General features: G+C 40.5%; 4 protein-coding genes across 4 annotated transcripts; all 4 read right to left on the bottom strand.

Moving 5' to 3' along the window:
• Positions 1-542: 542 nt before the first annotated feature.
• Positions 543-7,782, bottom strand: LOC117241701. The gene is made up of 2 exons (XM_033507704.1): positions 7,536-7,782; positions 543-1,588 (listed from the first exon to the last, which is right to left on the bottom strand). Exons 1-2 carry the CDS (start codon positions 7,651-7,653, stop codon positions 1,245-1,247), a joined length of 462 nt encoding a protein of 153 aa, XP_033363595.1. The 5' UTR covers positions 7,654-7,782; the 3' UTR covers positions 543-1,244.
• Positions 7,783-8,155: 373 nt separating this feature from the next.
• Positions 8,156-13,968, bottom strand: LOC117241809 (uncharacterized abhydrolase domain-containing protein DDB_G0269086-like). Its single transcript, XM_033507950.1, has 3 exons — positions 12,782-13,968; positions 9,913-11,098; positions 8,156-9,847 (listed from the first exon to the last, which is right to left on the bottom strand). The coding sequence occupies exons 1-3, from the start codon at positions 13,770-13,772 to the stop codon at positions 9,787-9,789; spliced, it is 2,238 nt and encodes a 745-aa protein (XP_033363841.1). The 5' UTR covers positions 13,773-13,968; the 3' UTR covers positions 8,156-9,786.
• A 1,200-nt stretch (positions 13,969-15,168) lies between these two features.
• On the bottom strand, positions 15,169-22,781 carry LOC117241808 (plectin-like). The gene is made up of 3 exons (XM_033507949.1): positions 20,276-22,781; positions 18,113-19,124; positions 15,169-16,476 (listed from the first exon to the last, which is right to left on the bottom strand). Exons 1-3 carry the CDS (start codon positions 21,998-22,000, stop codon positions 15,380-15,382), a joined length of 3,834 nt encoding a protein of 1,277 aa, XP_033363840.1. The 5' UTR covers positions 22,001-22,781; the 3' UTR covers positions 15,169-15,379.
• Positions 17,746-19,232, bottom strand: LOC117241700 (antifreeze protein Maxi-like). Its single transcript, XM_033507702.1, has one exon. It carries the CDS (start codon positions 19,026-19,028, stop codon positions 18,045-18,047), a length of 984 nt encoding a protein of 327 aa, XP_033363593.1. The 5' UTR covers positions 19,029-19,232; the 3' UTR covers positions 17,746-18,044.
• Positions 22,782-24,217: the final 1,436 nt, after the last annotated feature.

Raw genomic sequence — 24,217 nt, 5'->3', positions numbered from 1 at the left:
AAGATAGCGTACTAAAGTCAGATAAAATGAACGATTTTCTGTTCCAATTAAATAACCAATGCTTATTTTATAACTACAATTCTATATGGTGATATTAAAAACAAGTAATGAACTATACTGTTTAATTTTCAATTTGTGTCTATATTCAAAGCTCTCTCCAACTATGTATAGAAATAATGATAATAAAAAGGTAGAAATTTTTTAATTTCTCAGTATTGCTTTGTTTTTAATGTAAGTACAGTAATTTAGCGTATATAATTTAAAATTTATTTATTACAGCTGCTTTTTCATATTTCTTTAATTAAAATTCTATTAGTTATGTTTATAGAACAATTACAAGATCAACTTAAATACTATTTATTCTTCCCGGACATAATGATAATAAGATAAAGATTTCCCAAACACTTGGTAAAACAATTTTTTTCTTAAAAAATTTAAAAATCAAACAAATATTATGCACATTAATTTATATTAGGAAAGTAGTTACGGTATATTGTATTCACTATTGTCGGAAGTATGGGATAAAAAGTACACAGTGTATGTAGTATTGAATTAAATAAGTATTAATTTAATCACATATAATTACAGTCACACATGTTTTTACATTACATACGCAAGACTTTCTACTTTTGGAGAAAAAGAAAGAATTAATTTCCTATGTGACAATTATTGTTTGGAGAAGGGAATAACAAAACGGCTATAGGAGCATCTAAGTCTCGACTTCCAGGACTAGGAGACTGAAGAAACTCAATATTTTCGAACAGATTCCGAAACACTGATATTACTTGTACACCATCGTTTATCAATGATAATGTTAACAATACGCTTACTTTTATCTAAGCTATGTATGTTTTGCTATTTTTTGATAAGTTCTTCGAGTTAACTCCTGAATTATATACAGTATATAATTTGGGTCTCGCATTAAGTTAAGTCGAATTGCGTTGAAGGGTAACAGGATGTTGCAGTAAACCGCCTTCTCGTGATGAAACAACGGGTATCGATGCGCGACGTTAAAAGTAATACATATTCTTTTTGCTTTAAGTAAAGACGTTACCGTTCTTTTCGACAAAAAATCTCAACTAAAATTATTTTTTCCTGTTTCAGTTATTAAAAACAGTTATCTCAGAATACGATAACAGATCTTCGACTTCTACCTTTTAATCGACCGTTCAATTTATTGTAGTTTACGAAAGTCACGACCTGCATTTTTTTCGTTTCTTTGAAATTTTTTTTAAATTAAAAATTTAAGCCTTCGCCGGAGTCGCTTCCGGGGTTTTCTCGGTCTCTACGATTTCCGTGGGTGGAGGCAAAGTCGGAATTTCCGGATATTCGAGTTTCGCTCCTTCTTCGCATTCGAAAATGGGACAGCAGTCTGGGAACGTGGCAGTCTTGTTAGTTTTGTCTGACAGTTTGCATTTCGGGTTAGCCTTCGGCAGCGGTCCACAGTCTTCAACGAGTTCGAAGAGGCGACCAGAGTTATCGTCGGCTGGCACGCAAGTGGAACGGCCGCAGAATGGTGTCAAATCCCAGGATTTCGTTGGTTCGATGGTAGCGCATCTTGTTGAGGCGAAGCACATACCGGGGAAATCTAAAAAAAAAAAGAGTTAGATGGAACTATATAATTTATATCACAAAATTAATCTTTGGCAGTAAGAAATTAAAGTTTCGAATTTGATAATTCTTATCAAAATGTTATTATAACATTCGTATAAAATTTGTGCATGAAATTAAATTCTTTCTAATTCTCTATAGTTTGTTATAATGTTATATCATAAGTAATTGAACGAGTAATCGAATATCGTAACAACTAGACAATCGCTAATATTTTTACGGAATACAAGTTTCTGAATTACATAAAATATATTACATAAAGAAGATATCGGATTGATATGTTGTATTAACTAGAACACTAGATTTGATTACGTAACGGTACAGTCTTTTATGCAATAAAACGTAGCAAATGGTAGCCTTTCTTTGTGGAGAAAGGAATCCATATCGTTTAATTTACTAGGAATAACCGGAATCTTCTACCCGGAAGGTATTGCGTATTTAGAACTGGATTTTTTAGCAAGTAAAAAAACAAGAAGCGATTAATCGTGGTCTATAGTAAATATCCTTATCAAATATCAAATTATTTCCGCGATTCCTAAAAAAAAAAATTAGAAGAAAAAAATATACATGGCATTCAACATGGTTTTTTTTAAAAAGGAGCAAATCTATATAATTGCAGTAAAAAATTTTTTATATTTATTATATTTATATAATTTCTTCAAGATGTTTTGAATTCCAAATGAATCATCAGCGGATTTTCACCAACTGTGACGTAAAAGTAAAATCTCATTCTATAAGAGCAACGACTTGTACAGGTTGTGATTCTTCGACAGAATGCATCGGTACCGCGCACGATGCGTGGACGTGCTGCATTATCTGATTACACGCACACCTGTGAAAGGTTTCATTACTTTCTAACATTAAGCCATTTTTAACGTCTCGTCGCGCCTTCTAAGTTTATACAGACACACACACGCACGGTATTCTATTATAATGCGTCTCGATCGATCGTAGATAGATGACAGAGGAGTTTCATTGGTGCCGATCGGGCTAGAAACTTCAAGGAGAAATACTTTCACTGTCACGCCGTGTTACCACTTGTGTAATTATCGCAAACTCTGACTAAGCCAATTGCCATACTTTTTTACTTCTTTCTTTTTTCTATTATAGAGTTCCCTGGATTTAACAAGGAAAGTGAATCGCTTGAAATGATTAGAAGATGATTGAATAGAAAGCTTTTATCGCTTGGCAAGATAACGTAATACATCGAGAACTTTAACATAATGTACAAGTTGAAAAATTAAGATAAAAATTGTTTAAAACGATTAAAAAATTACTGAAGTATCTGTCACTTAGGGGGTAAAGTATAACTCGTTCCTCACGTATTTGTGCATTGATATTTGTGTATTTCAGATCTATAGAAGGGACGATAATGGCAGAAATAAAAGAAAACTTTATTCGAAAAAATTATTCAAAAGCTATTTAGCGTTCTTTACTTTTTAATGACTCGACTTTTTAAACATTACGCAATATGAATGTCTAATTAATTATGAAAGGAAGACGCAATGTCTAAAAAAATAACAAGTATGTCACTCAAACATGAGTCGCTTGTTACCTTCTAGGAATAAGATTTATTTGAATAATGACGTGTCTGTTACCGTTTCCTCAATGCCAGTTTCGATACGTCGAAGGCATAAAACGATGGGCGTTTACGCCAACGCTAAAAGTGCCGTGGTATACGACACCAGTTCTTGCAAGTCACCTGAATCATAAGAAAGTGATTCGGGAGCCTTTATTCTAAATGATCGGATGTTCAATGGAATATTCCAAATCGAGGAACATTTTGGTTCGATATCGATGAGATACAGATACAAGGTTTTTCCTTCTAATACTTTTAAACACCATAATCCATCTTTCATGCAAACTTCATACAGGGAATTAAGTGCTTAGCAAAATTATAATCATATAATAAAGCTCATAATTTCCAATTCATCGTAATGACATTGATTTATTTGAAAGTAAAGCTAAATATAAAATTTAATTCTTAATGATTCAATTGATGGGCGATAACCAATATGGAATCCAGAATCATCATTGCAACGTGAATTTCAAATTCCGTATACATGTGTACAACTGCAAACAGTACAATTGTTGCGAAAATAAAGTGAGTATGTGAGCAGTTTCACTTTCCTTTCTATATGGAACATACGTGATCTTAAAAAATGTTATTGAATGTGATTTACGCTAATTAATAGCAGGATTGCAGATTCGAAGGAAAGAGAAGCGTGCTATTCATACGCTAACCGAGAAAAGTAACTCGAAAAGAGAAAGGGATGATGAAGTCGACTTCATGGTTTGCTGTGCAATTTTGTTAATAACATTGTAAAATTGCTGGCTACGGAAAAACTTTAATCTGACGCCATTCACATGGTAAAAGGCAACAATTTCGACCGGTAAATTGGTAAAAATCGTAGACTTTTTATCGCCATCACTGAGTTGAATGTATTGATCTGGAAGGAGTTATAACATACAAACACAGTGCAAATTAATTTGTAATTTTCATGGAAAGAGCTCTGGCCTCGTCACTTTTAAAGCGAGCCATTTAAGGAAGAGGTATAAAGAATGATTTATAGTGGACATTCTTAGACTTTCACCGACATTAAAGATTCATCTGTCTGCAAGGGTCGACTTTCATGCTCGTAGGAGTAACGTTACGTTCACTCACTTTGTTTTTTTCGTCGCGGTTGGCTACGTTTCCGTCTGTTAACGCTTTTCATGGCTCGTGGATCATCAGTGACCCATGATATTCCAGATAGAAATAGAACTTTCATTGAACGGACAAATATGTTCTTCGTTATACTCAAGTAAGATAGATGAGCGAAAAGATCAACGTACCAGATGTATTAAAATGTTTACTTAGAGAACTTTACATGGTGTGTATAGTTAGAGAAAACTAATGATATGAAACGTGTTAAGATCTAACTAATTAAGTATTTGTCATCTTGAAATGAAATTACTTAACAATTTTACTTAATAATTATTTAAATCTAAGCACGTTTTATTGTGCTCATAATGTAGTATTCTCGCATATATTAGTTTATAATAGTATATAACATAATAGCTTGTCAATTTCAATAACGCTAATTAAGTAGAAACTTGAGATAGAGATAATCATAGCTCCTGTCGCTTGGTTGTCCGATCAATAAATCTGCGATCCGACATTTCAATAAACACGCGATATTCTCGAGAAATAACACGTTATCTATTGTATGGTTAATCAATGATGCATGTCGCGTTTAGAAAATTAGTCACTCGTCACAGGCCACGATCACGAATTGCACATCGAGAGAATAATCGAAGGGTAACGATCTCCCGGTTGGAAAGTCGCGAAGCTAAGGGGAACAACAGAGTGCAATCAGCCTCTTTCTTACGAATTTTCATTCTGGCCCCGCTTTCGTCGCCGATGACCCAACCCAAGACCTACTTTCTGTAATCATCCTGTTTCAAAACGGGTACACTCGAACCAATGTTCGTGACTGTGTAAAACTTAACTTCAATGGGAACACGCTCACCTGCACTTAAATAGACATATTTCTCGTTTTTTATATTTCGATGTATTCATTTTTTCATGCATAATAATATTTAATTCGTGCATAAGTTTTGTAAAGCAATTTATAAAGCTTTGTAAAGGCTCTCCTGTTCACGAAAAGTACAATATTTATTGTATCGCATGTTTCAAAAAATTCATAAAGTAATGGTAAAAATGTATCTCATATTTGTCTTATCTTTTTTTACAGATTACAAATTTTCGTTCGCATTATTTTCGTGTCACTCTGTATACCTATTGGCAAACCAATCGTGCGTAGAATGTGATTATGGAACGGAGTAAACAATCGTCTAGCTGTCTTCTACTGAAAATTTCATAATTTTACCTAATTTCATTATCTTTGTTTCGATAGGATTGAATAAAATAAATGTTCTCAATGCGTAAATGACGTTCAAGACATCGTACATAAACGTACCTACGACGACACCATGTTCAGCATTCGCCGCTAGCAACTCATCAGCAATTCGATTATTCATCGGAATCTAGGTCTGGAGCGAAAAATACGGAGTAACCAGGCCACAGTCTGTGAATCAGCAAGACGCTATCTCCAGATTGTTCTTAGATCCTTCTCAACGATCTCTAATTATAGATTATTGGAACGATCAACAAACGAGGAGAATCAAGGACTATGTTCTGCATCGTTAACGATTACCGTCGATAAATGGTCCAGACTCACGACTTCACGGAAGATTTCTGTGTGATAAAAGTCGCCAACTTGCTTCCTATTCGATTTGTATGGATACTGTGTTCTTGAAACGTCGTTGTGTTTATGTATGTTTTATGTTTGCCTAGCTATACGCTACTAATGTTTTTACCTTTGAAGAATTACAATTCGCACCTCATGGACTCGATACGCGAAAAACTGACTTTGCTGCGGTAAATAGAATGACACTTAATTATAAAAAGATAACATTATTCTCTTAAGAGATTAAAACGTGGAAAGTAGTTTTTGTAGAAGGTATCTTACGGTGAACGGTAGGTGAAGTCGAAGCTTATCCGAACACGTATATCCCATATAAAGAAAAGGCTGGAGGGCAGGTTGCGGGATCGATCGAAGAAGAAGAAACGAGTCTTCGCAGTACGAAGACTTTCACGCGATGATGGTCTTGTTATTGTTTCCTATTCTTCTGTTCGTGTAAGTACGTTATTCACCTAAATTGTCACATAACTGTGGATCTACAAACCTATGAAAACGCTTATCTTCTCGATCTATCTTTTTCTTATTTTTTTAAACGAGGGAAAACATACATCTATCCGCCTTTATTTGTATTGTTGCAAACATGTCACGGCATGGTGAATAATGCGAGAGGACAAGATGGTAACGACAATGGTAGGGTGAAAAGAGCGTGGTTTCAAGGACCTGATTCCTCTATCGCGAATGGAAAGTCGAAGAAGCAGGAATTATCAAATGAAACTGTGATTTATGCCCATTTCTGTAAACTCGTTGGTATGGTCGCTTCATTTGCAATTCTGGGAATGGTTTTCAAGTCGAACGACTGACGATCCGAGGCAAAGGATGGAGAAAATGTCGAACAATTAACAAGATACGTTTACGCGGTTTTCGATTTTCTCTGCTGATCAGTTTGCTCTTCAAAAGTAATACCGATTCTTAGGCATACGTTATGAATGTGTGTGTGTTTTTTAAAAGTATTTTCTAAGTGATTTCAGTTTTGGCAAAATGATAAAAATCGTTCTACTTTCGTGTCACGCATGTACCGGGTCACGTCTGCCGTTTCAAAGAACCGCCACACCATCATCCTGACATACGTTTCTAGGTAAGAATAATACTGTTTGTGGTAGCACGATTGGATGTTGTTAATGCAAAGGAAAAAGGGGAAAAGAATTTATTCGAGTAAAATCGATTGATTTGACAAAATTATCGTGGATAGTATTCTTTTTCTACAATTTTTATTAAAATTGTAACGGCAAACATGTAATAGTTTTGGTATACTTTAGATTCTAAACTACTTTAAATTGTGACGTTTCGTAAAAAATGTTTTACCTTCACAGTATGGCGCAGCTTGCTGTAGTTTTGGAACAACAGATATACAGAAATATGTTATGTTTCATGAGATTCATTATAAAAAATTCTACCTACATTGCTTAATCACCATTTAAATATTTTTAAAAGTTTTAGAACTATCTTTCAGTATCTGGCATAGTTTAATTAGCTTCGTTAGAATTGGCGACCAAATCCATTTACCAGGCTTTCCTAAACGCCTGACAAAAAACATTAGACATTGGTACCACGATATTATTTCATATTTCTATGTGCGCGAGAGATATACATATTGCAAGGAACTACATAAACCTTTCAAATTCCAGAAACGTTCATGAAGAAAGAAAGAAAAATAGCCCTCAGAAAAATAGAACTTACCGCGAAGAACGTCAGCAGGTATGAGTCTTCTAAACGTTTTAGGACGTTCTTCCTCCTTCTTCTCCTCGGCGGCGAAAACGATCGCTGCGACAAGCAACAGGACCGGGACGAGCTTCATGATCTCGACGATGACACGGACAGAGAGAGAGGAAGGAGAGAGCAGACCCAGCGTACCTCTGAAGAGGAAAGGAAAAAAAGGATCTTCGTGTACTCTGATTAAGACTGGTTGGGTCCGATTCTCGTACCGGCATTTTATAGCTGTTCATGGGGCGGGGTCCTGTCGTCCCCACCAAACATTTATAGTCTCTCACCTCTTGAACCACCAGTCACCAAAGAATCGTTCGCGTCCCCCGATGCTCGATCGTGTGAGCTCCTCGTTCCTTGACGACGGACGCGCATGTATACACCTAATCGGTACATGAAGTGTACGATAATATACATATATACTTTGCTCTCACACCATCGAAATATGTAAATCGAATCAAATCCACAACCAATGTATTCCACTTGAGAGCGATACATATGACAAAGTGGGTTACCATTTGGTTTACGGATCTTTCATCCTTTTTTTCCTCGTTTCCTCTTTGATTTTGTTATACCAAGCTTCTTGGGCCGCTATTTTCATTCATTCATTAGTGGTGATCAAAGTATTCTTGATTCGATTAATTAGGAGAGAGTCCCAAAAGTATTCGTGATCTCTTAATTAGTGCATCTATACGATTGATATCTCCATAGGAGAATAAAGATTTAATAAAGATACGCGCTATATTAGTTAAGTCTTTCACTGGCATAAATATTATGAAGAAATAACGATGTAATATACTAAGAATAATTAGTTTAACGAACGTTACTAAAAGTTGGCAGAATACATCTGTAACCAATTGTACTTTCAACAGATCGTCGATAGCTAATGTATTAATTAGCGCTCTATGGATATTTGATTCAAGTTTTCTATCGTAATTTTAGCATAAGGTACAAATCGAAGTAAAAGTTTATATGAATCCAAATTCGTGACAAAGTATATTATATTCAGTTCAGTGAGCATCAATTTTACAACGTCGAACAAAGGGGACTAACAACTTGTTCGTGATCGGGTCACGTGTCGCGAAATCGTCATTGTATTCGAGGAAAAGAGGCTGGGGCTAACCCGTTCTCCTTTCGTTCGCCGGTTTCGTCGTTCTACCACGCACGATGCGCTCTCTTAGAGGCTGAAACAGTCGAATCTTTCACAAAACATCGCTTACCACATCACGAGTTTGCCATTATAAAAACTTGTAAAAGCGTATCGCATATACTTACTCGATGGTAATTGCCAAGCGATTAGGATGCACGCGTGCCCGTTTCGTAGGGTTGATGCAGAAATTTCGACGGCGATGTTTCGTGTCTGTTAAACTATATTCTTTTTAACCAACTTTCGCTGTTTCATTACAGTATCTTGTGGCCAATTAAAGAAGCGGCGTTCTCTCGAGAGCACTACTGTCGCGTAAGAAAACAATAATAACGGGCCATAGAGAGTTTCTTCCGGGCCATTTGAGCCAACAAGTAGGAAGCTAATCGGGTCTAGGTACCTTATGGTTAATAGCGTTTACGTAACAACCGTACGCAATATAGAAATTACGATCGAACTTTAAAAAAGTGGAGCTGATAATACCGTTTCTTTAACGTTCGCCAGTTACCACGAACCTGCTCGGTGTACAATAAATTTATTAACCGCGCAATCGCGTTTTATCATTCTGTTATGCATAATTAACGAGCTGAAATTATGAAAAGTGATCGCAAAGTAAAATCGCGCGATATCACGGAGGAAAGTAAAGAAGAAAGGGAAAGTTGCCTAGTGGCATCGTTCTTCCGAGTGAAGAGACTGTAACCTTCTGAATCACCGATCTCGGAACAAGTTCGTGGTATTTCAAGCGTTAGAGATCCTGTCTTATATCATGAATGTCATTTCTGTAAACAGGTACGTGTTCAGACTTATATCGAAATACACGACGTTCAACCATTCCTTGAGAATAATTTTTGATAATGTTGATATTATAAATAACATTACAGGGATTCCACGAGGTTGTTCTAACATACGTTTGACGAATTATTAACTTCTACGCTATCATGGATCCCTAACGACGGTGAGGCAAGGAACAAAGAAACAGGTATATGCCAGGAAGAAGAGTGAAATTTTTGCTCATTTGCTAGAACAATTTAATAATGTCATCCGTACAATTTCGATTCGCATTTACTAAACTGGTGTCTCTAATCATCTCCTTTGCTTCTGCTCTATTCTAGAATATACTCTGCTTGAAGATGTTGAACCTCTTCTGCGGAAATGTTCCTATATTGCCGTCCTTAGCTAGATCTCTTCGAGTACCTCGTCCCTACTTACTTCACTGACCATTCTTCGGTGTTTTCCTTCTTCAATGGGGAAAGACGTGCCAACGGAGGTAACTTAAGCTCTCCTGCCCATGCACCAGCTTCGGCGGATGCCTCTGAAGTCGCCGCAGCGGCAGATGCAGAAGCTTGTGCTTCCGCAGCAGCGGAGGCGGCTGCTTGTGCTACACCAGCGGCGCTCTCCGCTTGTGCCGAGGCTTCTTCTTCCGCCTCAGCAATGGCGTTCACTGCGGTCGCACGAGCTGCGGCTGCTTCTGCGACTGCTCTGGCTTTTGCGGCCGCAACGGCGGCAGCTGCTGCATCTGCTTCCGTTTTCACCGCAATTTCGGCAACTTTAAGGGCGAGTTGTGTTGCCTTGGCAGCAGCGGCGGCTTTAGCCTGGGCTTCGGCGGCGGCTGCAGCCTCAGCTTGCGCTAGCTCGTTCGATTTTTCCGCTTGGAGAGCAGCACGGGCATTCGCAGCAGCGGCGGTCGATGCGAGCGTTTCCGCCTTTCCGGAGGCGGCCCTGGCAGAGGCCACGGCCGACTCAGCTTCCTCAGCAGCCTCTGCGGCCTCTAAGCTAGCCTTCGTCGCGATTGCTGCGGCGGCAGCCGCTTTTCCTTGTGCTGCTGCTGCTGCAGCAACCAACGCAGCAGCACTGTTGGTGGATTCACCTGCATTCGCGGCAGCTGCCGCTGCTGATTTTGCTTGCGCAGCGGCGGCGGCTTGTGCCTCTGCTGCAGCTTGTCCCGCGCCAAGGGAAGTTGCGATAGCCTCGCCAGAGGCCGCCGCTACTTCAGACGCCCCGGTTCCTAGTTTCTTTCCAAGGATAGGTTCGCCCTTTAGTATGAGCTCGTCCTTCGTGGCAGTTGTCAAGCTCGCTATCTCGGTTTCTGACGTCAATGCCTCGCTTTCTGACGCCAATGCCTCGCTTTCCGAAGCCAATGTCTCACTTCCTGACACCAATGTCTGGCTTCCTGACACCAACGTCTCGATTTCTGAGGACGATGACGTTTCGGTCTTGACCTTTCCTACTTGCGCATTGGCAATGAGTGGTTTGCTTGCGCTGGCCAGACCCCAAACCAGCAGGGACACCGCGAGTATCGATGGAATCTTCATCTTCGAGGCTGCTTCGCAAGATTGATGCCGATTGGGACACGATTTGCCTGTTTTATACGGCCATTGGCAATTGTGAAAACATCGTTGTTATTACGCGAAATGTTGTTTCATGGGTTTCTAAATATTTCTTTATCTTTTCTCGTCGATATCATTATTGGTCGAACCAGAGTTTATTTAGGTGGATTCGAGTCTGAAATATAGCGTTTGTTTCCTTTCCGGGCTGGTTCGGTATTGTTCGAATTATTGCAAGATTTTGGCGGCGAACATTTATTATTTCAATTGTACCGACCCAAAAGTAAAGTAATTGCTTTTGGAACCCGTGTTTTGAGAGAAAAACAAACGTTTGGGAATTTTATCGGTATTTCAATTATTCTGCTTCAAGTATTCGTCACATTTAAATTTATAAAAAATATTATATACATGTTTATATCTTCTAGCGTGAAATGTTGCTTTTAACATAGAATGCAAATGTCGTTATTGACATTGAACACTTTTACTAAGATAGCATGCATTTCACCTTTTCAAGATGTATTCGTGCTTTCTCTTAATTAAAAGTGATTCTGGATATTCACCGCGTCTATGCTGAGTGCTTAGTATTCTCCATTAATTCGAAATATTATTTTCTTATTTGCTACTTTCTCAAGCCTATCATTTAATGATTCAGTGTTCCAATATTTCATCGAATCCTGTGGCACAAATGTTTAAATCAGTTGTGATTTCACTATTATTATTTGCTGCTGCAATTTGGACATTTAAATATTTTTAGTGTAGCTTATATTTCTCAATATTTAGAGACGAAAGTAGTGACAGCAAAATAAAAAGTTGCAAAGAAGGCAATTGAGGAAGGCAAAGGCAAATTAAAGTAAATTTATTTATTACATTCATAGTCTACAAATATATTCGATTAAAATAACATGCTTCACGTAATTATTAAATACTATAGGTGCTATAAAAGATAAGCTAATCTCTTATCTGCTTTCCAATGTATGCATTAAACAATCACTATTTCGTTTCGCATAATTATTCAGTTGTATTCGATAATCCAATATTTATCGACCAATGTAGCCGTGCATGATTAAGTAATTAGACACCGGTTTTAATGTACATAAATTTAAATAAGTTAATTAAAGTTTGCATATTTTTGTGATAATTTATACTCATATATTTAGTAAGTGTTATTTACTAATTTATTAATAGTAAATACTTGTTGTTTTAATCTAGATCAATTTAATGCAAACTGGCCTGATCCAAGATATCTGTATTTAATGTATATTTATATGTAGTCGAATTGTACACACACATGTGTATTACATGTTCAAAATACAAGCTATTTTTTCGTATTCTACGTTAGAAACATTTATCAAATATACAAGATTATAAGAAGACATTTATTAATTGTTTAAACTTTCATATACTAGAAATCGCAGGCTGCTCTACCGTCGCCGACATCCAGCATCTTAAAGCCAAGCCAGGCATGACTTCAACTCAGCAATCTCACGAAAGATTCTATGGGAGATCCATCTATCACAAAGGATTGGAGAAAAGGAAGACAACGAAAATCATCAAGAAAATACATATTTGCTAAAACAGTGGACCTTTATTATCACGTAGGTAAGCTCACTTCGACAATGTTACTCTTAATTTTTATCGACTCCGTCTGTCGTTCTGTAATCATATTCAAATAATTTTCTATCGTGCTCAATCAGAAATTTCTCAAAATCGTCTAAGAAAGACTTCCTCTTGTCCCCTTCAGATATCCCTTCATTTCCTGTCCTTGTCTAAAGCATCTAAGCTGGCACTAGCTTCAGCTAAGGCTTTAACTTCAGCGGCTGACTGAGCCGCGGCACCAGCGTCCCGTCCAAGTCCTAGAACAGCTCCATCTCCGATAGCTGCGGCTGCGGTGGCCTTCGCTGCGGCGGAAGCTTCCAGTTGTGCGGTTTGCGAGTTCGCGCTAGCCCAGTTGGAAGATCCCTCGGTGGCTGCTGCACCTGCGATCCGTGAAGCGGATTGTGCCTCCGCTGCAGCGGCAGCTTCTGCGCTGCTAGCGTCAGCGGCCAACACGGCGGCCTTACTAGTAGCGGCAGCGGTGGTTTCCGAGGAAGCGGTGGCCTTTGTTTCTGTAGCGGCTGCAGCAGCGGCGGTTTGGGCGGCCACTGCGGCGGACCATTTCGATTGCGCGGCGGATTGTTCTGCTCTGAGGGTGGCACCTGATTCAGCGGCGGCTAAGGTGGCGACACGTTTCTCCAAATCGCTGGAAACGTCTTGGGCGATGGTGGCCGCTCTGGAGGAGGCCTGGGCGCGTTCTAGCGCGGATGCGGCTGCGGCAGCCGCGGCGTCCGCGCGAGCAGAGGCAGCTTGTTGCTCAGATTGAGTTTTCAACGCTATCAAAGCCTTCTCCTGTGCCAGCAGCTGTGCCTGCGTTGCTTCTTTTACAGCGGCAGCAGCTTTGGCCGTAGCAGCAGCAGACGCTGCCGACGCACGCAGGAAAGCCTCAGCGAGGGCCAAGGCAGAAGCTTTCACTTTGGCGGATGCCTTAGCCTCTGCGGCTGCAGTTGCCTTGGTACTAGCCAGAGCCGCAGCTGTGCTCTCGCCGAGCTTCGGGGCGCCGTTCTCCTTTCGCTTCGCGCTAGTGTCCACGTTCTTCAATAGGAGCTGCTCCGCGAGGGCAGACTCCTGCTTGGGGGCACTGAGTTCGATACTTGCGTGCACCAGGCCCCATGTGAGCAGGCACGTGACGAAAATCGCTGGGATCTGCATGGTCGACGGAACTTTGCCGATTGATGCCGATTCTTCCGGCACGCGCCAGTTATATACCGGGGGTTGCAGTTGTACAAATAGTTAGGGCAAGCATAGGGACTATGCAGTTGTGTAAATGCAGGAAGGTGTTGTTGCGATTGGCGTCATTACTCGCTGTCTCGCTTTGTTATTCTCACCTTGATGAAGTTGTAGCTTATTTTTTCGGACCCAGATAGTGTTTGCAGGTGTGCTTTGCTTTGCCTGGTGAGGAACATGTGTAATTTTTGTTGTTCCAGCAGAGTTTTGTATAGAAAGCAAATGTTTAGTGAAATAATAAAAAGATATGGTTGTCTGTTGTTCTATGGTATTTGAAGACAAATTTTTGGATTCGATGTTCAATATTATTTATCGATAATGTACATATTTAGAATTTTGAGGTATTAAAGCGTATTGTATGTACAAGGTAATTTAATTTGGTAGCTTATCAATGAAAGTAAGTTTTAAATCCAATAGAGATATTTCTTTCGAAATTACGTCAGTAGCCATATGCCCATAAGATCTTGAACAGTACTTTAAAATTAGCATAGTAAATTAGCTATGATAGACTAAAACAGTTTGAAACATCTTATAGTTTAGACTTGTTTTAATATTTTGATGTATAGATCAACAATTGCAGTATTAACGATTGCAATAATTATTATTATAAGTAGCATATACACATGTATCTACATGGCGTGTACATTTTTATACATTCTTCTTATACATTCTACACGCATTTATTTCAAAAAATATATCGAGGGTAAAAGTCTAATCTAGCTTTAATTAGTCGATTAATTTAATTAATTAATTAATCAAACCGACATCAATAGGATTATTTCTGTATAAAGTAACACGCTGGTTTATTATTCATTTTTTAAACATTTTATTTACACCTTTCTATTTTTACATCTTCTCTTGAACAACAATGACATGTTACAAATGATGTCTTAAATTTCATGGGAAAATAAGATACGTAAGATGAAATACGCAAGATCGTATTCTTCGTAATCTTGTTTCATATAAAAATTAAAAAATTCGATGGAACGAATCCATCCATTGTGAATTTAGTGTAGAATTTAAAAAAATTATGCGAGGAAAGTCTTTGTTTTCACCATGTTCAAATGTAATTACGTGATAATTATCGTTCAAACTTCCTCATATACTTATGTAATACATATATTATGAAACTACGTTAAGTTGTATCATCGTATTTAATTAATTTCTTTCAAACAATAGGGTTTATGAAAAACTCATCAAAGAAGAAAGATTCAGATACTTCTATTATATATCGTTTCATTGTAATATAAAACAAATGAAAGAGAATCAAAATATGGAAGGAGAGCTTATAATCAGGGAAGGAAGAAAGCATTCGCAAAGATTTCGGGTTGCTACGACAATTTATTTCCACTAAAACAATACACGGACGAATCTCAGTTGTGCTAATCATTATCTGCCTTCATATTATTCCGCCAGTAGTCATCATGTTTAACCAAATTATCAAAGATAGTCGCGTTTGTCCCATCGACAATGTCTTTCGTCTCTTGACCTTTGCTCTGGCTTAACCATCTACCAATTCTCTTGTCTCTCGTTTAATCGATCTTCGCTAAAAGTAACTTTTTCTTGTTGATGACGTTCTTTGCCCAACCGGTAGCTTTGGTCGCGGCTTCGGCTTCCGCGGCAGAGACGGCTTCAGCCGTGACCAGCAGAGTTTCAGCCTGTGCTACAGCGGAGGCTTCCGCGTTAGCTGCTTGAGATTGCAGCTGAACGGCCGTGGCAGCTTGAGCGGTGGCGGTTGCCTGTGCGCTCTGCGACTGTTCGACGGCGACTCTGGCCTTGGCCAGTGCTACTTCCGCTTCGGCTGCGAGTTTAGTGGCCTCGGATTCGGCGCTGGCCGCTAGTCTAGCCTTAGCTAATAAACCGGCGGCCGCTTTCTTGGCGAGTTCCGCCTTAAGCGAGGCTTCCGCTGCGGCTTTCGCTTCAGCTGCCGAAGCTCTCTTGGCGATGTTTGCTTCAGCGTTGGCCCTCACCTGGGCTTCGGCAGAAGCGTCAGAGGCGGATGCAGAAGCTTTGGCAGCTGCACTAGCTGCGGCCGTCAATTGCGCCGCCCTCTCCGACGCTGATGCGGCGGCTTCGCTGGACCCAACCGCGGCTGTCAACAGCTTGCTGGCTAATTCGCTCGCTTTGATAGCCTCTTCACGCTTGGCGATAGCGACGGCAATCGCAGCGCCCGCGCCAGCTTCCGCGGCCTCTGTATCTTTGGCCTGCTTGGTCGCAGCAGCGGCTGCAGCCCGCGCGGCTGCGTTCAACTCCGTGCTCAGGCCCACATTCTGCGATGCTCTGGCGACTTTGATCCCGTTCTCCACCGAGGCACCGAGCGCGTCAGACCCATCGCCGAGTAGTTCCGGTAAAGGCGCGGGTGCCTTGAGCTCCTTGTCGCGCTTCACCACGTGGCCCTCGGCCAGACCACCCCAGACCAGCAGAGACGTAACCAGTATTGCTGGAATCTTCATGTTCGACGCAGCTTCGCTGATTGATGCCAATTCCGGGCAGCATTCGCGGTTATATACTGATGTCCGGACAATTGTAAAAACAGCAGGTGTTTTGCACGAAATTCGCGTCTGTTCTGACGCCACCCTAAAATATTGTTTCAACGGGTTACTGAAGGAGAGGATGTTCCGTACTGGAGCTGCATATTATTAAGACACGTTTATTTAGGTGTAGTGATTGTTTATAGTTAAATATTTTTATCTTGCCACGCACCTCTCGGGAGCGTTTCCTTGAAGAGCGGGAGAAGAAGGGATTTTACATTGGGGAAATTTGGAAAAGAACAGAAACGAATTGATAGAGTTATGGTAGTTCGGTGGTCATAGTTTTAGCATCTATGTTGTTCCTCTTTTTTTGCAAATATGTACTCTTACGAAATAGTTTAGAGTAGGCTGAAATTTTCAAAGGAATCTTTCTTAAGCTATCGCTGAATTATTCAATTATTTGAATGAATCCTCGAGTCTTGTTGCTCGATTAGGCAAGAGAGCTAAATTATCATTGATTCAGGCTAGTTCTGCTAACAGAAATTTCGCACGTTTGCGATTGCATGTTGACAATGAATCTCTTTAATCGATACGATCAAAATATACAATAGTGGAAAGCGAGTAAACATTATAGGCAAATGAGCAAATAATGCGAAGAATATCTTTATTCCAATAGTGACATTATTATGACAATTGGTCACAGTAAAAGCTACTTTTGACTTATCCAGCATTGAAACAAACGTGTTGATACGATAATATAATGTAATGAACTTAAATGTATTACGAAAATTTACAATAATGTTGGAATAGAAAATTGTGAAAGTACGAGGATACAGAACAATGGCAAGGACATTTCAAGTTCAGTTTAAAAATAGAAATAAAGCTCTTTCATAGTTTTCATTTTACTATATATGTTGAACTGTGTTCTGTAGGGATAATCATCTTAAAAAAAAAAGGATAATATATAATACAATCATACAAGAAAATCCGAAGTTCAGTTGAATAAATCATATAATTAATGCTTTTTCTTCTTATATTAATATTATTAAATCTGTTGAAAATTTTACAGTGTTATAATGATATTATCAACAATTGTATAACCATATAATTTCATAAAAATAGTATGCGTATTGACGGTACTTTATAATACCGATCAACGTCATCGCTTTCATATATTTCTTGTTTTCTGTATCAACTCTGTATTTTACTTACAATATTTAATTTACTTTTCAAAAAAATTATTTTAAAACGGTCTTTAAAATGAATGACCATCATCCATGTCGACTGTTCCAATATTACATCCTATTTATTCGCGGCAAATCAGCTCCACCCTAGTCAGTCGAAAAAAGGTTTATAAAAATATAAAATAAAAGACAAAGAGTTTCCTATTACTGGCAATAGTTTCTTTATTAAAATACTCTGGACAGAGTTGCAAACAGGATAGAGTACAGCTTTAATTAAAAATTCCAAAGTACGAAACTAAATGAATTTATATATCCATCTTAATTTCCCATTCAGCTAGAAAAGTGCAAAGAAGGCAATGCAAGGAATAACACCACAGGCCTACGTATATGCTAAACCAATTTATTTTCATCATTACAATCTCTGTCTGACTATAGGCAACATTGACACGTGAATTTCCTTTGGAAACATCGAATACATCCTACATCGACCAAACATTATCCTCGAACGAAACGCGTTCCCTGGTACTGCATCCAGTCATCCCTTAAATTGACCATGCTTCGCTGCTCGTTTCTACCGCCACGTCACTCTCTGAGCTCGCGATCGCGGTACTCTCTTCTTTCAACGCCAGCCCTGGCTCCGGAAGTTTCGCTGGCTCGATGGGAACCGCCAAGACCTCTTTGGCTAAATTGATGTTAGCTCCGGCAACAGCCGTTTCTATGTTTCTGGAGCTAGCCGCGGCAGCAGCGCGTGCCTTGGCCGACGTGGAAGCGGCGAGTTCCCTGCTCTTCTTGTCGAGTTCGCTGATCAGTAGAGCGACTTCGCTCCTAGCTTCGGCTTCGGCGGCGCTCCTTGCGCTGCTCGTGGCGGCTTCCTTCGCGGAGTTTAACGCGGCTGCAGCGGCTCTGGCGGCTGCTTTGGCAGCGGCTGCCTTGGCGATGGCTTCTTCTGCTAGTTTCTCAGCTTTCAGGGCTATCTCGGCGGCGGCGCTGGCTGCTGCTGCTGCGCTGGCAGCGGCGGCTGCCTTGAGTTTGGCCTCTTCGGAAGCCAGAGCTTGATTCTTGGCCGTCTTTTCGGCGAGCTTCGCCTGCACGGCAGCCGATGACATCGCGGATGCGGAGGCTTTCGCGGACGCTGCAGCCTCTCTGGCAGCGGAACTGGCCGATGCAGCAGTGGATTCTGCCTGCAACTCGGCTTTGGCCGTAGCTGCCGCTGACTCCTCGGCTGATTTTGCTCTGGCGGCAGCTTTGGACTGCAAAGACGCCGACTGTTGGGCTAGACTGGCCGACTGGTCGGCGGAAGCGCGTGCAGCGGCCGCGGCAGCCGCTGAGGCATCTGCCTGAAGTGTGGCATCCTTCTGCGAGGCCAGGGCTACCTGACCGGCACGAAGTCCGGATCTAGCGGTCACAGCGGTGGATGCGGTGGCCGACGCGCTACCCTGCACGATCTCGAGCAGGGATGAGCTCGGGCTGGCGGACGCGAAGCCCCAAAGATAGAGGCACGTTACGAGCAGTGCTGGAATCTTCATGTTCGACGACGCTTCGCGGATTGATACCGGGTGTGCAAGGATGGACGGATTTATAGCACCGCCGACAATTGTGAAAATAATGGCTCGCCTGTCTGACTAAGCGAGATTAAAAATATTGTTTCAGGTTGTGCTCTGGAGTTGGTTTGCAAGATGTTTTGCTTGCAAGTTTGGAGGTGTTTGATTAAACAGCGTTATCAGTAGAGAACAGAGAACGGAAGTGTTGCACGATCGACGAATTTAGGTAACTAAATTTTGACGATCTTCAAATGACGACTTTCGTGGTATCTTTATTCTTCGGTATCAAGGTCACCTGTTTTCGTTGTTTTTTTTTATGTTTATCTTGTTTCTGGTTAGGGAAATATTTAGGGGAATGAAGAATTATGCTTTAATTTTGAAATATTTAGAACCGGTATTGCTTTTTTGGACCATTTTTGATTCACTGGTATGGGTGATGAACAATGGAAAATTATGTTATTTGAAATGTACCAGATATACGAATCATGGTAAAAATAAAATTTAAGTATGAAGATAAAATTAAATATATATAAAAATCGTAATCAAGGATAGAGATACGTAGATATTTTAATAATACTGATTCTTTTGCACGTTAAGTGATTATTCTAACATGGTACGTTAGAGAATGACGTTCTTGCATTTATTTACTAATTTCGTGCGTTTATTCTAATAAATCATATAACAATTCGATAAACCAGCGTATAATGTTCATACATTATACCGTTATATCAATGCCCAATTGTAAAATTTTTGTTCAAACGCAAAGTACGATTTAATACAGAGAAAGTATGCTATTCGAGACATAGGTAATTCTTTATTCCATACAGGCAATTGAGCTTAAGAAATCTACGTATGTTACAAGAAATCTGTATGTTAAATTTTATTTCATATTTTCGTAGAAAAAAACACACATAAAGATCAGCAAGTAAAATAAAATACCGCATCGTCATAGTAACACGCTTTATTGACAAAATTAAAAAATCACAAAATATACATCAAAATATATACAATAATTTCGCTCTTTATGCTTCTATCCGTAATACATGGACTTCTATATAAATTCTACAAAAGAGAGGACGAAATCAAAGGAATTTAAAGGAAACAAAGGGAATAAAAGACAAGATCTACATTGCTACATTGCTTATATTTATAACTTTTCATATTCCTCCTCTAAAGAAATCAAAATATCATCGCTCTCCTTTACATCTATCCCAACTCTTTGCTACTTCTTATGTCTCTGTTATCTCTACGTTCTTCCCATCTTTGGCGGATGCATCCCATAATGCTACCGCCTGTTGCTCGTTAAGCTTGGTAGCGGACGAATCCAATCCTATTACAATTCCGTCCCTTACACCTTGAAGCGCACTCGCTTGAGCCGCGGTCGCAGCTTCAAGAGCAGCACTTTCAACATCTGCTCTCGCCATGACGGCCGCCTCCTCCTTGGCCGCTGCATTCACTTCCAACAACGAGGTTTCCGCTCTAGAGACCGCAGTTGCTTGGGCGGCAGCCAGTTTGGTAGCAGCGTTCAGATTATTCGCCTGTGAACTTGCCAATTGATTAGAAGCAACAGCTGCAGCGGCAGCCGCGGAGGCAGCCGCTTCCGCGGAGGCTTTCGCCTTCGCGATCGCTTTCTCGCGTATTTCAGCTCTGTATTTCGCATAGTCCAGGGCAGCACCTTCAGCCACAGCTGCCTGTACGACTTTACGAGCTATGGCGTAAGCTTCCGTTTGCAAAGAAGCCGCAGCTCTCGAAGAAACTATAGCCTGTTCGAGGGCGGCGCTCAAAGCGCTAGCTGCGGCTCTAGCGTTGGCGGAAGCGACTGCCTGGATAACGGTGGCCTTCTGAGCCGACAAAGCCTTAAGGGCGGCCTTCGTTCGAGACATGGCCGCGATCCTGATCGATTTAGCAGCTTCTCTGGCAGCCACGCTCGCGGCTATAGAAGCTTCCACCGAGGTCTTCGCCTTTTCCTTTAGTTCTTCCGTGATTGCGATTTCCTCTTCGACGTTGGTACGAGTACGCGTGTCGAGGATGGAAATGAGTTTAGTCTGCAGTACGGAACGAGCTTGTTGCTCCGCCTTCGCCTGCGCTTGTGCCTGTGCAGCTTCCTCGGTACTGGCCTTAGCTATTGCTCGAGCGGAAGCCAAAGCCTTGGATTCCGACGCGACCAATGCTTCTGCCTGTGCTCGAGCCTCTGCTTCTGCCTGAGCTTTAGCTTGCGCCTGTTTCAGGGCATTCAATTGAGACTTCAACAACTTTCGAGCTTCCGCTGCCTCCGCCTCGGCCTTCGCTCGTGCCTCCGCTTCCAACTTGATCCTAGCTTCCGCCTTCGACTTTTCTTCTTTAAGAAGCTCAATTTCCTCATTGGAGGAACTCCGCGACTCATTGCCCACGCTGCTCCAGCTCCAGGACTTAACCGGCCCTTTCTTCACGTACGTCTGAACAATTCGGTTCTGTTCGTCGGTGTTCGATTCCTCCTGGACGCCCTCCCAATTGGATTCGACTTTAGAACTCGATTCCTCGCTGATCTCAGCTCCGATAGATTTCTCCTTGGAAAGCGATCCATCGGCGATCAGAACTTCGCTGGAAGGTTCACTTCTTAATTTTGACGACGCTTTCTCTTCGCCGATGTCGAGTTTCTCATCCAACGCCGATAAAAGCGCTGTCGATGACGCCGCGTTTTTCGACGATGTTCGCGCAGACGAAGAGGAGAAACTCGACGCGAATGTCTCTCTGCTCGATGACGACTCTGCCTCGACTCGTTCCCCTGTCTTTCCATCGCTCTCGTACGAAAAACCATCCAACGTAGTCGGCAGTATGTACTTCACGTTCTCTACTTGGCCATCATTTTCCTGATTCTGTGCTTCGATGCCGCTCGCGAGTACGATTTCTTGGTTTATCAGCGTCCAGATGACGAAACAGGCGACGAATATCTTCATCGTCGATGGAGCGACCTGCATTGATGGACGTTTTCGCGATTCGTCAATTATATACCGTGGTGAACAGTTGTGAAAACAATGCCGGTAGTTGGATGACGTATCATGCTGATTGGAAAAATAGTATCTTCCGTCGGAATTTTTAATTTCACATGAAATACGTCGGTTTTTCTTTTTCCCTTTTTTTTTTACTGTAGGACCACTTTATTTCCAAGGATTCTACTTTGAGCGTTCAATAATGATAATATTTTCATAGCTTTTTTTAATATTCGTAATTTTCGTGTTCTATGAATTATCGAAGGATTCTTATATCGTAAGGGAAGCTTCGGACCTTCGTATCAACTTTTAGAATTTCTTTTAGCTTTCTTTTTACGAAAGTCCCCGAAGAATGATAGGAGCTGAGAGATTTTATTGACCCGTCAGCGAGACTGAGCAGCAGTTCGTCGCTTGAAGAGCTCTGCAGCGGAAACCTGTACGTGTTTTATCATATACTGCCCCGAAGTCTCTCACTTCCTTAAATAAAGCTCCGTGTAATAACAGTGTGTGCAGACGTGTGCAGTCCCTCGCCCCACTACCATAAATCTGTAGTGTCGCCTTCTTTTAACACCCACACGTTGTATTTTCTTTCTTGCGTGTCGTATAAATTTCTCGACGAAGACGTCGAATAAATACAAATTTCTAAAAAGAGAATGACGTCAACGATTTCTTCTCGTAGCTGATAACGGAAGCTTCGGGAAGAACTGAGAAAGATCCACAGAATTGCATTAACACCTTCCTCACGAGAATCACACGCGAAGCACGCGAGAGAAACATCTCTGTTCAAAATGATCTTCATATTTATCAGAAATTGAGGAAAAACAGCCATAACACTTTCAATCGCGTCGCTTATATAGATCTACGTCGTGTACCTTCGGTTTGGGAGTGGGAGTTCTCCTCTTCGATTTATTGAAATATTTATCAGCAGACTACGAATTTCTATGCGTTTTTTGGAAAAATTTGGAAAAATTTAAAGACGCGAAGATGCATATAGAATACGCATAATACGCAAAAATATATAAAATATCCAAAGTAGGTGTACCGTTTGTAATTCTTAAAACGGATAAAACAATTTCTCACCCATGTTGCAATTTTTTAGTCATATTCGCAAAAAAAAATGAGTTCGCATATGTATCTACATATCTCTGTTTATCGCGTCAGCGACGATTCGTTAAATAAGAATTTTCGATAGATATTTGCATTTGAAGACAATTACATGCTAGACGTAGTACGTGTACTCGCATTTCGTTGAAAATTTCCATTCGTTTTTTTAGTCTATGATTAAGTAATAATATGTAACATTTTTTTCTTAAAGAAAACACGCATCGGCTGCTTGAGTCGCTATAGTCATCCATCGTGGTGCGAAACATTGTCGTAAATCCGGAATGTCAGGTTCAACTCGTGTTGCAACCGGTTATCTGCTGCGAGGTTTAGTAACATCGACAATGCGCTCTCAAGTATTCCAGAGAAGGTGGCTGTTGTCGAAGGTTGAGCCAAAGAATCGAACCAGATCGTATTGTTGATTACGATTTATTAAGTGGACCCCGATCACGCCTGCGGTCGCTATTGTAACATTATATCGCTAGGGAAACAAGACGACTTGCTTTGCGATCTTAAGTAGTTTCGAAATTGCTCTAATTCAAATATTGCGGTAATTGTGGCAGTAGCGTATACAACGATATACAATAGAATTCGTATAAACATTTCTATAGAAATCAGATGTCCTGTTATTTTGCTATTTCGAAAGTAAGGGGAAAACTGGATTTTTATAATATCCTTTGATATTGCGCTACGAGGAACACATAAAGGTGCTTTCGTGCCGGATATACGGATGATGTAATTGTTTTAGAGTTCCGTAACCGGATATCGTTGCATCGTAACACATATGTGAATAACGTTCCGATCTAGTTAAATTATACCGGTGCATATATGCAGACAAATGTACAAACACCTGTCAAATCTCTCATTTCGTCGTTAATGTGCTTACATATATTCGCTTAAGTGCACGGTGCACTACCTAAGATATAGTACATATGACTAAATGTCTGGTCGGTGAAAGGGAACTTCGGTTTGGCGGATTTATAACGCATAAAATTCTAGGATTTATACGAACTTTTTGCGCCAACGATTTGCTCCGCTCGACATTATTCATACATAACGAACCGCTTATTTTTATACGGATATCTTTAACAATCGGAAACAGCA

Source organism: Bombus vosnesenskii, unplaced genomic scaffold (genome assembly GCF_011952255.1).
Source record: "Bombus vosnesenskii isolate JDL3184/JDL3185 unplaced genomic scaffold, Bvos_JDL3184-5_v1.1 scf7180000016261, whole genome shotgun sequence".
Lineage (NCBI taxonomy): Eukaryota > Metazoa > Arthropoda > Insecta > Hymenoptera > Apidae > Bombus > Bombus vosnesenskii.
Note: the sequence above shows the minus strand (reverse complement) of the source record. Positions and strands in the feature narration are given on the sequence as shown.

Bases quoted from the DNA above. Each gene is read 5' to 3' on its own strand.
- LOC117241809 (XM_033507950.1), bottom strand. From the start codon at position 13,772: ATGCAGATCCCAGCGATTTTCGTCACGTGCCTGCTCACATGGGGCCTG. The intron at 11,099-12,781 runs AATGAAGGGATA...CGTAATAACAAC, and splicing joins TGCTTTAGACAAGGACAGGA to GATGTTTTCACAATTGCCAA. The intron at 9,848-9,912 runs GTAAGTAGGGAC...ACATTTCCGCAG, and splicing joins ACCGAAGAATGGTCAGTGAA to AAGAGGTTCAACATCTTCAA.
- LOC117241701 (XM_033507704.1), bottom strand. From the start codon at position 7,653: ATGAAGCTCGTCCCGGTCCTGTTGCTTGTCGCAGCGATCGTTTTCGCC. The intron at 1,589-7,535 runs GTAAGTTCTATT...TTTTTTTTTTAG, and splicing joins ACCTGCTGACGTTCTTCGCG to ATTTCCCCGGTATGTGCTTC.
- LOC117241808 (XM_033507949.1), bottom strand. From the start codon at position 22,000: ATGCAGGTCGCTCCATCGACGATGAAGATATTCGTCGCCTGTTTCGTC. The intron at 19,125-20,275 runs TAAGAAGTAGCA...AATCTCGCTTAG, and splicing joins ACGTAGAGATAACAGAGACA to TCAGACAGGCGAGCCATTAT. The intron at 16,477-18,112 runs GTACCGCGATCG...AATAATATGCAG, and splicing joins GCTGGCGTTGAAAGAAGAGA to CTCCAGTACGGAACATCCTC.
- LOC117241700 (XM_033507702.1), bottom strand. From the start codon at position 19,028: ATGAAGATTCCAGCACTGCTCGTAACGTGCCTCTATCTTTGGGGCTTC.